The sequence below is a fragment of the Colletes latitarsis genome, chromosome 11 (genome assembly GCF_051014445.1).
Source record: "Colletes latitarsis isolate SP2378_abdomen chromosome 11, iyColLati1, whole genome shotgun sequence".
Lineage (NCBI taxonomy): Eukaryota > Metazoa > Arthropoda > Insecta > Hymenoptera > Colletidae > Colletes > Colletes latitarsis.
In genome coordinates, this window is record NC_135144.1 from 19066150 (window position 1) to 19077865 (window position 11716).

The following is an 11716-nucleotide window of genomic DNA, read 5'->3' on the forward strand; positions in this document are numbered from 1 at the left end:
GAGGGAGTTTCTTTTGAGTACCGGTTTATGATCTGATAACACTACGGACAACTGCGATAAATTGAGAAAAATAACGAATGTGCGTCTTTTTTATTTATTCTGAGTCATCCGTTTTGTTAGACGAGTGTCAGCAAACGACACATTCTCAATCGACTCTTTGTGTTGACTCTTTGTAAATGTATCAATAGTTTGCAACTATGAATGTTGCTACTTCAAATCCAAATTCGCTTGAACATGTATAGAGATTTAAGAATATATGTAAAAAATATTTTCGGGATTATCTTGGAAATGAAGAAGCCGTTTTGCCAATTTTCTAAATAATTGCCTAATAAAGTTCACATAAAGAGTACTTAATTATTGCATCAACAAAGTACATAAGTTTACAACGAATATGAATTACATTAGTAACAACATTTATGTAAGTTTTTAATTAAAATCAAGTCACGTTGTGTATTCAGTAAAGTCATCCATATAAACGCGTTTGTTCGGTCTGGGCGATAAATCGTCAGTAGTTCCATCTGGATTATTGTTTATAGACTCTTGCAAAACCCGGTTCCGTAATCGTTTAATGTGACGTAAACGCTCCAGCCAATTTGAGGCATATGGGTTATGACTATTTTGTTCTAAAGACGACGAAACCATTGAAGCAAGCTGTAAACAGTAACATAAAATAACAGATAGTTACAATTCGGCTGTTAACACTTTTAAAGAAACTTACATTGGCATGAAGAGCAAGTTGCCGTGACAGAATAGCTAAATTCTGATCAGAAATAATTTTAGGTTCACTATGTCGAATATGTTTTGCTAATTCTTCTTTGACTTGAACTGTGACCTGATTAGTACCATGATCTAAAGGTTGAATTACAACGCATGCATAATTGAATTGTCCCTAAACAAAAAAATAAAGTCATTGCAGTTTTATGAAATTTTTAGATGAATTTATACATACTTTCACTGTTTGTATATTGTATAATTCTCCAGATTCGTTGTAAACGACAGTGACATAATTGTTTCCAATGTGTTGCTTTTTGGACGTACATTTTGAATCGCTAGGTTTTGTGGGCATCAGAGTAGCCACGTGAAAGGCCACCTAAACAATTTTTATTTCAATTTATCTTCATTCTATACATAGGGTGTCTTAAAAGGATTAAATTAAAGATTAAATATATATATATATATAATGACTAATAGAAACCTGCGTGACATCGTCTTGCCAAATATATGCGAAGTTTCCATTTTCACCATTACGATCCAAGCCTCCCAAAAATACGCTTTCATCGACGTCTTTTAATCGGACCAACGTTCCCAATCGTTGTAAGAATTCAGTGTATCGAAGAGATCCATGCTGATTGGCTAAAATTTCAGTTTCGTTGGAAGCTTGACCAGGGCCAACATAAAGAACTCCGATTTTATGGGTTTCGTACGGTTGTATTCTATCTAAATTCGTCACTGCTCTTTGCACAGCCGTTGTTTGTGGAACCAGCAAAGGTTTCTCCGAAGGAGAGCCAAAATGTGCAGTATGATATAGTTGTAAAAACACGAAACTATAAATGTATAATAAAAACATACGTACATTTCACTTCGTTGGGTCCTATATTTAGAAAATACTATTCAATTACCTAGGATTAATACCAGTTTTAGGTGGATCTTTTACACGCGGTGAATTCCCTCTACGAATATTATCCCATTCCGCGCGAGATTTTTTCACCGGACTCATGACAGAAATCGTGTGCCCCCTATCACGAAACGGCAAAGGCAAAGGGGGCAGCATAGAAGGATCGGGTCGTTCATCCTTTTGCTAAAAAAATTCGAATACTTGAATTTTAATAGAAACAAAAAATATTGATGGGTCAATTATAATTATATATGTTACGATACTTTATCTGCGAGGTGATTTCGTCCGATTGGAGGTTTACTTTCCGCGCCTAATGTAGATTGTTTTTGACCGGAATCGAGACTAGACAAACGGGGATAAATTTGAGTGGGTGATTGTGGAGGTTTTGTGGTAGACGATTGTATTTGGGAAGCGCGCGCTTGTACGCCCAAGAAGTTTCCTTGTACCTAGAAGGAAAGCATATGAAAGTTTTTTGTACTGAGTCTTTTAAATATATTAGAAATCTGATTTGTTTGAATTCTGAACCTGTATAGTAGTCGGCGATGGTGGAACAGTATTGCTAGTAGTTGTAAGAACTTGGGTGACTTGCGTTGCTCCTGGATAAGAACGTTGCGATTTTAATGCAGTCGGATGTTCTGATGCATTTTCTGACGATGGTGGTGTTGTACCCATGCCAAATATTTCCTCCGGTATAGCCTCGCAACTCACTCTGTATTCATCAATTTTATCTTTATATACAAGGTGTCCGTCCATAAATATCTAAGCAAATATCTCGTAAACAAAAAAATTAATTACGAAGGTCATTTTAATTTTTTAAAATGAATACATATATGACAAATTTGCATATTTGATTAGTAGAGGTCATTTGTAATCAACATGATATCTTGTTAAAAAATACTATTATTATGGATCGCTTAGAAGATAATCGGTATCTTATATTATTAGATAAATATTATATGTATATGTATGTAGAAGGAAGAAATAATTTATAGATAACTTACATGTTCTTCTTATAGAAGAAAGTAATAACGTACCTCATGTCTTTAGCATACGTTGTTTTTGCATGTTTTTTCAATTCTGCATCAGTTTTAATTTCCACGTCTGCAGACGAGAGTTCACGATCTACTTGTTGCAAATTCAGTTTCTCCTTGTTTAAAAATGGATTTTTCCAATTGGCACTCATCTCTGGGCTGGAATTCGATCTCCGCACTGGATTCCGCGAACGCCGTAAATCTATCAATAATTTTTACATTTTACATTTTTCTTTGAATACTCCCTCATAGTTAAAATAATGCTCGATCATACCATCTTCGCCATCTTCTAAACTTTCTAAACTATCGCGTGAGCTTTGTCTCGAAGGATTCGGTCGTGCTGGTGAACCCGGTATAGCGATTGGACCCGATGATACAGAAGACGATGTCACAGATTTCATAATACTGCTATGGTCGCTTTGCACTTGATCTGCATTCTTGTCTGCAGTATCCTAGAAAGAAAATCTTATAAAATATTGTAATAGTACGACGTCGCATAATATTTGTGTACAGGGTAAGATCGAATAAAAATACAAGGAAAAGAAGAACAGTTTTGTATTTTCGAATTAGTTATCAAGATGTAAAGAGTCGGATTTTTTTTTAATTTTCACAAATATTACTAATTTCCTTAATATGATTCCATAAATAAAATTTAGAAAAAAATTTCTTCATGCAACTCCATAAATAAAAATCGAGGGCTATAAGATCTAGTGATCCTGAAAAACAGGCAATTCTCCCTTCTGCATCAATCCAAGAAAGAAAATTTTAATTCAGGAAGTTTCTTCCTACTCTGGTGAACTATGATGAAACACTAATAATGTTGCCCATTCTTAAAAAATGAAAGAATTTTCTTATTTCTCCCAAAAGCAATCGCCTCCTGGAAACTACCATATGTTATTCTACTTTGAATATTTGTAAGTTACCTCCGCCTCGTCTCCCGAATATTCTGACGTAGATTCTTGCTGTTTTTGCAATAAATCTTGGTTTGGCCTGTACAAAGCCATTATGTCATACACGGGGAAATCTACATGAGTTTCGAATTGCATAGAATTCTGAATCCTCATTATCCAAGACATGTCTCCCGTAGGCCTGCGTACATATATTTCAGCCCAGCCTTGACACCAGCAAGCGCACAGAATATGTTCTTCCTGTTTCTCGCTGTTAAGTATTTGTTCCAATTTTGACGATTCAACTTGTTCCTTGTCAGTTTTTTCTACAGAATAATCCCTTTTTGTTGCATCCAAATCCTCGGAGACCTTTTTTAATTCCTCTGTCGGAGAATTTGCAGCTGTGTTCCCAGTGGAGCTTCCGTGGCCTCCAGAAGACTGTCTAGATAATTTTTCCTCCTTTGCTGTCTATGAACCAATCACTTTGTAAATTAGGGAAAAGTATATTTAGTATTTTATTACGTATTTTATATTTTTACGTTCCTATGCCCAAACATCGAATAAAATATTATTTATATTAAAATTACAATGCGTATATTCGGTTGTTCCTTTTACTATATGTACAACTACAACTTTTATTTCAAACATTTTTTTCATATGACAAACGGTTTTCAAGTAATTTAAGTGGACTGCTCTATATAGCGAACTGTTTTCTTTGCTTCGATTTTCACAATCTGATTTCGCTTAGAATACGAAAACACTTCGAAATGGGAAAGAATGAATGAAAAATTCGGTTATAAAATCTTTGATAATAATACCTCTGTACTCGAAGCTCGTCTTAAATTCAACTGAGACGTTCTGGCATGTTCTGGCGTCTGGGTTCCGGGTTTGCAAGCTACCCAACAATTATCACAAAGTCCTCCTCTCATTGCTTTGTTACTGCAACCGCTTGTCGTAACAGTAATAAGTTTATTACCGAGTAGCCACGTCATCGATTGGCCTTCCTTGAGCAGAAAGTCAGCAGTTGGAAGTCTAAAACAAAAATAAATACATAGTAATCTTTTATAATTTATGTAATAGAATTCTCTAATAACGAATAAGAAATAAATGTTTCGTTCATTGCTGGTCGAATAAAATTCAAATTTTTAATTATAAAATGATAAACTGAATCAACAATTTGGCCCTGGTAGAACAATTTTACGTTTTTGAATTTGCAATCAACGTGTTAGAAATTTACCTTTTAGGTCGAGCAGAGTATGTTGAAAATGTGTACCGAGCCATAAGGTCGATGCAAGTCTCTGTGAGCTCCACGTGAAAGGTCATTAAAGCTTCGTCTATCGGAGGTTTTAAATCTGAAACTTTCCCGTCGCCTATTATGCGATTGGCCATAATTGGTCTCTCTCTCCTGCCTCTGCTGCCCTAAATTTAAAAACACGATACAGGTTTTGAAAATCAAATTCCCCTTCGTGCAAATCAAACTCATCTTGTGGGTGACTGAAAAGCGAGGTGATACAATGTAATTTTGTCGTTTCTTATAACCAATTTAATAAATTTTTTATGTTAATTTTATGGTCAAATATTATTACATACGTGCGGTACTATTTTTATTTAAGAATAATAACTTCACATCGGATTGTATCTTCATTACAATGACTTAAGAAAACAAATTTTTAGAAGAACTTAATTTGCAAAAAGGTGAATATGACGAAAAGCATACCAGAATCACGTTAATTAATTTGCACCTGTTCCGTTAAACTCGAACTACGTTTTCTGTTCGACGAATCTTCGTTTACAAAATTGAAATCCGACTTCATTAGGTGCCCCTCCTCGAAAGGGACTATTACATTAGCCTTCAGACCCTGTGGCGAGAGAAAAATCACCATAATAGGAAATTTACCTAAACGTTATGTCTGATTTATATTGAAAATTTAATAATATATATATATACGTACTGTAGTAATAAATCTAACAAAGTCTCTTCGAAATGGTAATCGACACTTCAAAAACCATACAGCGATTACATGGTGCGCCAACGATACTGTATAATGGTCGTACTTGAATGGATTTGTATATGGTAATAGGATAGCAAAGACGGACATGTACTGGTCACCGATAAAACTTGCGAATACTTTTGGAAGTCTAGTAAGGGCTGCAGTAAAAAAGAAATATCGTTTACGTCCGAACCGATACAAGACTTTTATATACATATATGTATAGGATTATCTAAATTGAGTGGCGTATCTTTAAACTGGTATAAAACACAAACTATGTTTAATTGACGTAATTGACGTGACACTTAATCTGGATAACCGTATACTTACTAGTCGTTCACACACATTATACTTACTGGATAAGAATTCCAAAATTGGTATAGCTATGTGTACCGTCGCCGAAATTTTCGACAAATTCAAAAGAACTTCTGATAAAAGTTTGTTCATCGCGTCTCGCATTTCTAAAATGCAAGTTGTGAGACTAGTGACACACTGACTCGCACATTTCGCTGTCAAACCCACCTAAACGTCAAAATTTCAATATTTATAACACGAAACTATACTTTTAAATAAAAAAGCCTTTACCTTTACCTCTAAACATTTGATCAAACGTTGTTGCAAATTAGGTTCCAGGTGCGCATGATACGAAGCTAACGACGCTAATACTGGAAAAACATGAACGCGAAACTCAGAAAGAGTGAATTTTGGAGGAACATTGTACAATGATTCTGGAAGTCTTAAGCTCTTATCACTGACCTATCAAGACACGTTAAATAAATTTTATGTGAATGTTTGAAAGATTGAAAATGATATACATGAATCGCTTACAAGTCAAAGTGATTAACTCCATATTTGAACTTTCTAAAATTTGAGTGTCAAAGAAAAATAGAATATTTCCTTGATAATTATGCTCGATATTACAAATTCAAATTTTCAAAAGAACCTTAAAAAAGAATGTATATTTTTTTATCAATTTCTTTTCTTTTCCTTTTATGTAGTTAATCAATTTGGCAAATTAACAGCTCATATGTAGCGACATACCATCGAACAAAGTGCAGCTGCAAAATAATCGATATCGTTAGTATGCCTTGACAATACCAACGCTCTGTTTTGCATTACTTGAGGCAACTCTTTTAACACGAACTGCAAAACTTTCCAATCTAGAAAAATATAAAAAATCCTAATCCATTACGTGGGCAATTTCAACGATATGGTAATAAATATGAATATGAACCTTTCTCTAATTTAATACAAGAGATGACGGCTTTGCACGCGTGTGCCAATGACATATGAGTAATTTGACAAGATAAATGTTGCAATGGAGCTGGACTTGCTGGCGGTGGACTATTTCCACCCCCGCTATTCATCCGTTCAGTCGCAGCATGTTCTAAAACTAAATAAGGGCTGAAACGTGTCACGGATGTATTTTTTTCGTCAGGAAATCCAAGATGGTAAAGTGTATTTGCTCTGATTTTCAAAAAACATTCGAAAATCTAGAATAGAATGTTAGTAGTTAAAATTAAGTTTTATATTTTAAATCCAAGTTTTAATTAAGATCAGATTTCCCTCTTTTAGTTTTTTAAATCAATTTTTCATGGATTATTCTATAGACTTCATATTTCAAGAATATATGAGACAAAAAATTGATTTTTTGAAAAAAAGAAAGAGCAAATCTGGCTTTAAATTTATATATTACCAGATATCTAATCGTGGGAACATCGTGAAAGACAGACGGATCTTTATAGTGCTGTTCCAGATGATTCACTAAAATTTTGTAAGCACGTATCGCATGGCTCGATGGTAAATAGTATATTTTTAACGTCAATATCTTTATTATGCCCACAACTGCAGTCTTCGCGTCTTTGATGTCCACCTCCTTTATTATTGGACTGTCGGAATAGAAAGGCTTGTTAATTAACTAAAAAAAAAAAAAAAAAAAAAACTATTAGTTATTTATTATTTTGGAAATATTCTATATATAGTTTTATTTTTTAAACTTGACTCGTTGCAACTAAAAGAAATACTTATTCTTTATTTTTGGCTACTCTAAAAACCTACAATATTCCTTGAAAATCACACGAGACGACGCTTCAAAAACGTTTCTTCTAAATATAAAAAATGTAGTACCTTTTCTAACACGTCCAAGAGTTCCAAACATCGTTTCGTATCACATTCCAGGCAAAGATCGATAAGCAAATGGGCAACACCGTTACGAATTGCAATATCAGAATCCATGTCTACATGTTGAAAATATGGCACAACAATACGTTCTATCAGTTCATCCTCGTACCTGGATCTAATTAAAAAAAGAACAAAGTTATAGACTGTTTATTTCGAAGCTATATTATTCGACGATACCTGTTAATTTGAATCACGCTCGTGAAAACGTCAAGAACCTTCATTCTAACATTGGTACGCGTTTCGATTTTGTAATAACGTTCCATCAAATTAGCTAATCTAGACTGCCAATGATAGTGAGTTGGTCCTATAGTTCGCGCTCGATACTCGATCAGTTTCAAAACGGATCCTTCCTAAAAAAAAAAAATATATTCAATTGCACGTGGTTACGAAAAGAGTTAATTCTACATGTTGTGTACTTAAGGAACTCGCAATTGGGCTCGGATTCGGGTCGGATTCGGGTTGAGAAAATTTGGAACATTCGGGTTCCAGAATCCTCCATTTCGGGTCGAACGATTTTTCCAATCGAATTCGACACTCATTCTTTCAGATTTATGAATGTTTTCGTATTGAAACAAAGTGAAATTTGAGCGAAAAATGTTTACAATTCGATTAGAAAAAATCACCAGACTCAAAACTCCTAACAGTGCCAGAACTACAATATTGCAAATATAGTAATTACAGGTCGAGTATCGCTGCATCGTTCGACAAGATCGTAAAATCGTGACACACAACCATTATAGTGATTGTTGTCCAATAAATTCTCAATGCTATTTATTGTTTCGTGCAAACTCATAGAAACTTGTTTGGTCGCAGGTTGATTGCTTGTTTCTGAAAAAAAGAGAGAGAGGGGGAGAGAGAAAGAAAGAGAGAGAGAAAGTAATACAAACCACAACTAATTGTATGTATATTTCATACAAATGTAATTCGTAAATGTGAGATTTACCTGTATGAGAAATAACTTCCTGGATAATATCGAGAATAATGCTCCATGTAGGATCCCACAACTCAGCACCATATTTATTCACTAGTCTTTGAATCGATAGCGTAACTTCATACATAACAATTGGATGATTACATTTTAAAGCCTTGAGAAAGCATAGATTAAAATCGAACGTTGACATAAACTATTAAATATTAGGAAATGTTAATACCTACTTGATAAAAAGAAGGTAAAACAGATGTTGGAGTACACTCTAGTTTTGGGATTCGATGTGTACCCCAAAGACCCATATTTACATAAAACACTGCACCCCTGAGTAAGCGTACGTCTCGTTGAAAATTTGCATCTTGCAATAAACGACACATAGTATAAAGTGCAGAGTGACCCATATGTGTTCCTAATAAATTACGCATTATCTAGAAGAACGTATTTGTATTTAGAATCGAAGCGTCGTACCCTAGTCAGAGATTTTATATCGGAATTATTCCAGCAAAGATATACCAAAACTGATATACTACTATCAAATACCAAAATAAATACCGGTATTATTTCGATATTCCGTTCAGGTAATAGTAACACAAGATAGGATATACTAAAAATTTCAGTTTCTTGGACACTCGGATGACGACGTCTGGGTCCGTTTGGACCCATTCTAAACGTGAAAAATAAAAAACAAGTAGCCACAACAAACCGAAAAATAAAACAATAAATAATGTTGATATTTACAAACATCATGTATATATACATATAGATAGAATCGAAATCACAGCTATCAAAACTTCGGAAAATATTAAAAAACTTCGTAGAGCAAGAAATTCAATTGTCAAATGACGTCAAGTTTGTAATCGCGCAGAGTATGGCATGAAATATGATGTGCAATTTCTTTCAAACAATAAAGAATATGTAATGACACAGATTAGATAAATGCAATCGATTTTCTTATGTGCTGCAATGAAGAATAAATTACTTATTCTATTCCTATGATTCTTCTAAATTCAACTGTGTAATTTGATATAACAGAATGTGTACAATTTACCTTCCAGCTTATTTGGCAGTACGTTTCGACATTCACGCTTCCACAGAGAGCAATGATAAAAGTTTGCAATGAGTCAGACTGTAAATTGCTGTAACATACAATAGCATCCAGAGCTTCCAAGCACCCAGAAACAACTTCAGTGCTATTACTATAATAACACAGATGACAAATATACCTAAAAGTACGAAATTTATTGAATATAATTTTACAACAGATTGTTGAATTACAATAATGAATCTTAAAATATTTACTGAACGAGGCCTGATATAATGTCTTCATCTATGTAGGCAGAATTGAACTTTATAACATTGACAAGCAGAGACAAAAATTCTGAGCCTCTCTTGCCATCACCTGCAGTCACAACAGGCATCCAATCTAGCAAAAAAGGTCCCATTCGCTCTTCTAAATGGACTATATCTTTCCCATTCTCCGTCAAACTTTGCAACAGTTCCAATCTACCATGATAGTATTTAGTTAACTTGTAATATAATTAACAGGTAGTTCAATACTCGTTTTAGTAATTGCAATACCTAGGACCAATGTCTTCAGGAATATTGTGTTCCTTGACGACCATGAAGAACTTTACTCTCATAAGCGAAGACAATTTGGAATATTGGCCTTGTACCAAGCAACGCAGAAAGTTTAACGTGACATGTCTGTGCTCACGTGGAACATCCTTTCCTAAAAGATCCTGTACCAAGTACCACAATCGTTCTGCTGCTTTCTGGAAGGTAAAAGTTCTAATATACCCTAATAGAAACTATATTAATAGTTTTTCAACAATGACAATGGATTAACAAATCTATATACATCTTCCCATTGTTGATTAAGCACAGCATCGCAGAGGTCTTTGATTGCTTTGGTACGATGATGTACAGGACTATCAGGACTAATTTCCTTCTCGAGTTCGTATGTCAATGTAAAGTCTTCACGACTCTTGTAATTTCCTGAAGAAAGATCAGTGATTAAAGAAACAGTTCTGAATGATATATTATTGTGAAATTATATTCGAACATAATGTAAATTGTTAATTCAATAATCAGATAATTAAAAAAATCGCAATTGTTGTAAGCACATTTATGGCAATTAGTTGTGGAATAACTGAAAACAAAAAAAATCACCTTTGTTGATGCGAAAGAATTGTCTCAGTTTGTCGTGCAAAGTTTTGTTGTCTTTGTCTTTTGAGCTCATTTTCGACATTTTACGGTGAAACCTAAAAGGGAACGCGAATGTGGAGACGAAAAGACTCGTATTGGACGACGTTAGACATATCAAACCTAAACCCGAATCAAGGAACGTTGATGAAACGTATTTAGGCAAAAAGAAACGGAATGCCGGAACACCAAACACCAATCAGCTGTAATCGGTGACCATGAAAAACCATTGCAGAAGACCGTCGATCAGTGTAGCTAAGATTTGCCAGAATTAAGTGCATCGAGAGCGACACCAGTCAGTGTGGCCAGATTTGGCATAATTGAATGCATCAACGACGACACTAGTAATGACAAACTTCCTTAGCATCTAACGGAGTGAGGAGAAAACAACCATGCCATATGCCATATCCAGTATATACAATATGATATAAGTACTACTAAGTATTTACTAAGTATTTCAAGTCGTATGCCATTTACGTGAGGTTGGATTTCAGTTGTTCAAGAGCGAGAAGGCAAATGTGAGCTTTTCTCTCTCGATTCCCACGAGACGGTCCGAAATTACTTCGGGCAGCTTCGGAGAATCGAAAAAGAGAGTATGTATCAGTTTGCCTTTGTCGCTCTCCAAAACTCTACAAGCTCACATGCGCGTGATCTGGCATAGTGTGAGAAAGTGGAATAAGGTGTCCCGGTGCACCTGAGGTTCCGTCTAGCATCTCTGCTCGTAGACCCAAGGTCAACTAATAGTGACGAACTCGTGGAATCTAGCCCCCCCCCCCCCCCCCCGGCAACCAAATAATGGTGAGCCATGCGTTTCGTTCGAAGTTACCCTCAAATTGCAGTAACCGAAACAGCAGCAGCGTGATTTTATTTCATCAACAAGT

At 34.9% G+C, this 11716-nt stretch overlaps 1 protein-coding gene across 2 annotated transcripts; it reads right to left on the bottom strand.

Moving 5' to 3' along the window:
• Positions 1-334: 334 nt before the first annotated feature.
• On the bottom strand, positions 335-11081 carry Gig (TSC complex subunit tuberin). 2 transcript variants are annotated; one of them, XM_076778704.1, is made up of 29 exons: positions 10803-11081; positions 10492-10628; positions 10212-10405; positions 9933-10136; positions 9682-9856; positions 8861-9061; positions 8649-8790; positions 8385-8533; positions 7883-8055; positions 7652-7820; positions 7221-7442; positions 6759-7017; positions 6566-6684; positions 6116-6280; positions 5881-6046; positions 5486-5682; positions 5276-5392; positions 4771-4952; positions 4352-4565; positions 3570-4001; positions 2921-3098; positions 2650-2848; positions 2141-2324; positions 1879-2061; positions 1620-1798; positions 1196-1544; positions 950-1090; positions 719-889; positions 335-651 (listed from the first exon to the last, which is right to left on the bottom strand). In XM_076778704.1, the coding sequence occupies exons 1-29, from the start codon at positions 10879-10881 to the stop codon at positions 442-444; spliced, it is 5490 nt and encodes a 1829-aa protein (XP_076634819.1). In that variant the 5' UTR covers positions 10882-11081; the 3' UTR covers positions 335-441. The 2 variants fall into 2 exon arrangements, with proteins under 2 accessions (XP_076634819.1, XP_076634818.1); XM_076778703.1 differs by having other exon boundaries at positions 6110-6280.
• Between the last annotated feature and the right edge of the window lie 635 nt (positions 11082-11716).

Bases quoted from the DNA above. Each gene is read 5' to 3' on its own strand.
- Gig (XM_076778703.1), bottom strand. From the start codon at position 10,881: ATGTCGAAAATGAGCTCAAAAGACAAAGACAACAAAACTTTGCACGAC. The intron at 3,099-3,569 runs GTAACTTACAAA...TTTTCTTTCTAG, and splicing joins ATTCGGGAGACGAGGCGGAG to GATACTGCAGACAAGAATGC. The intron at 1,799-1,878 runs GTATCGTAACAT...GAATTTTTTTAG, and splicing joins GAAATCACCTCGCAGATAAA to CAAAAGGATGAACGACCCGA.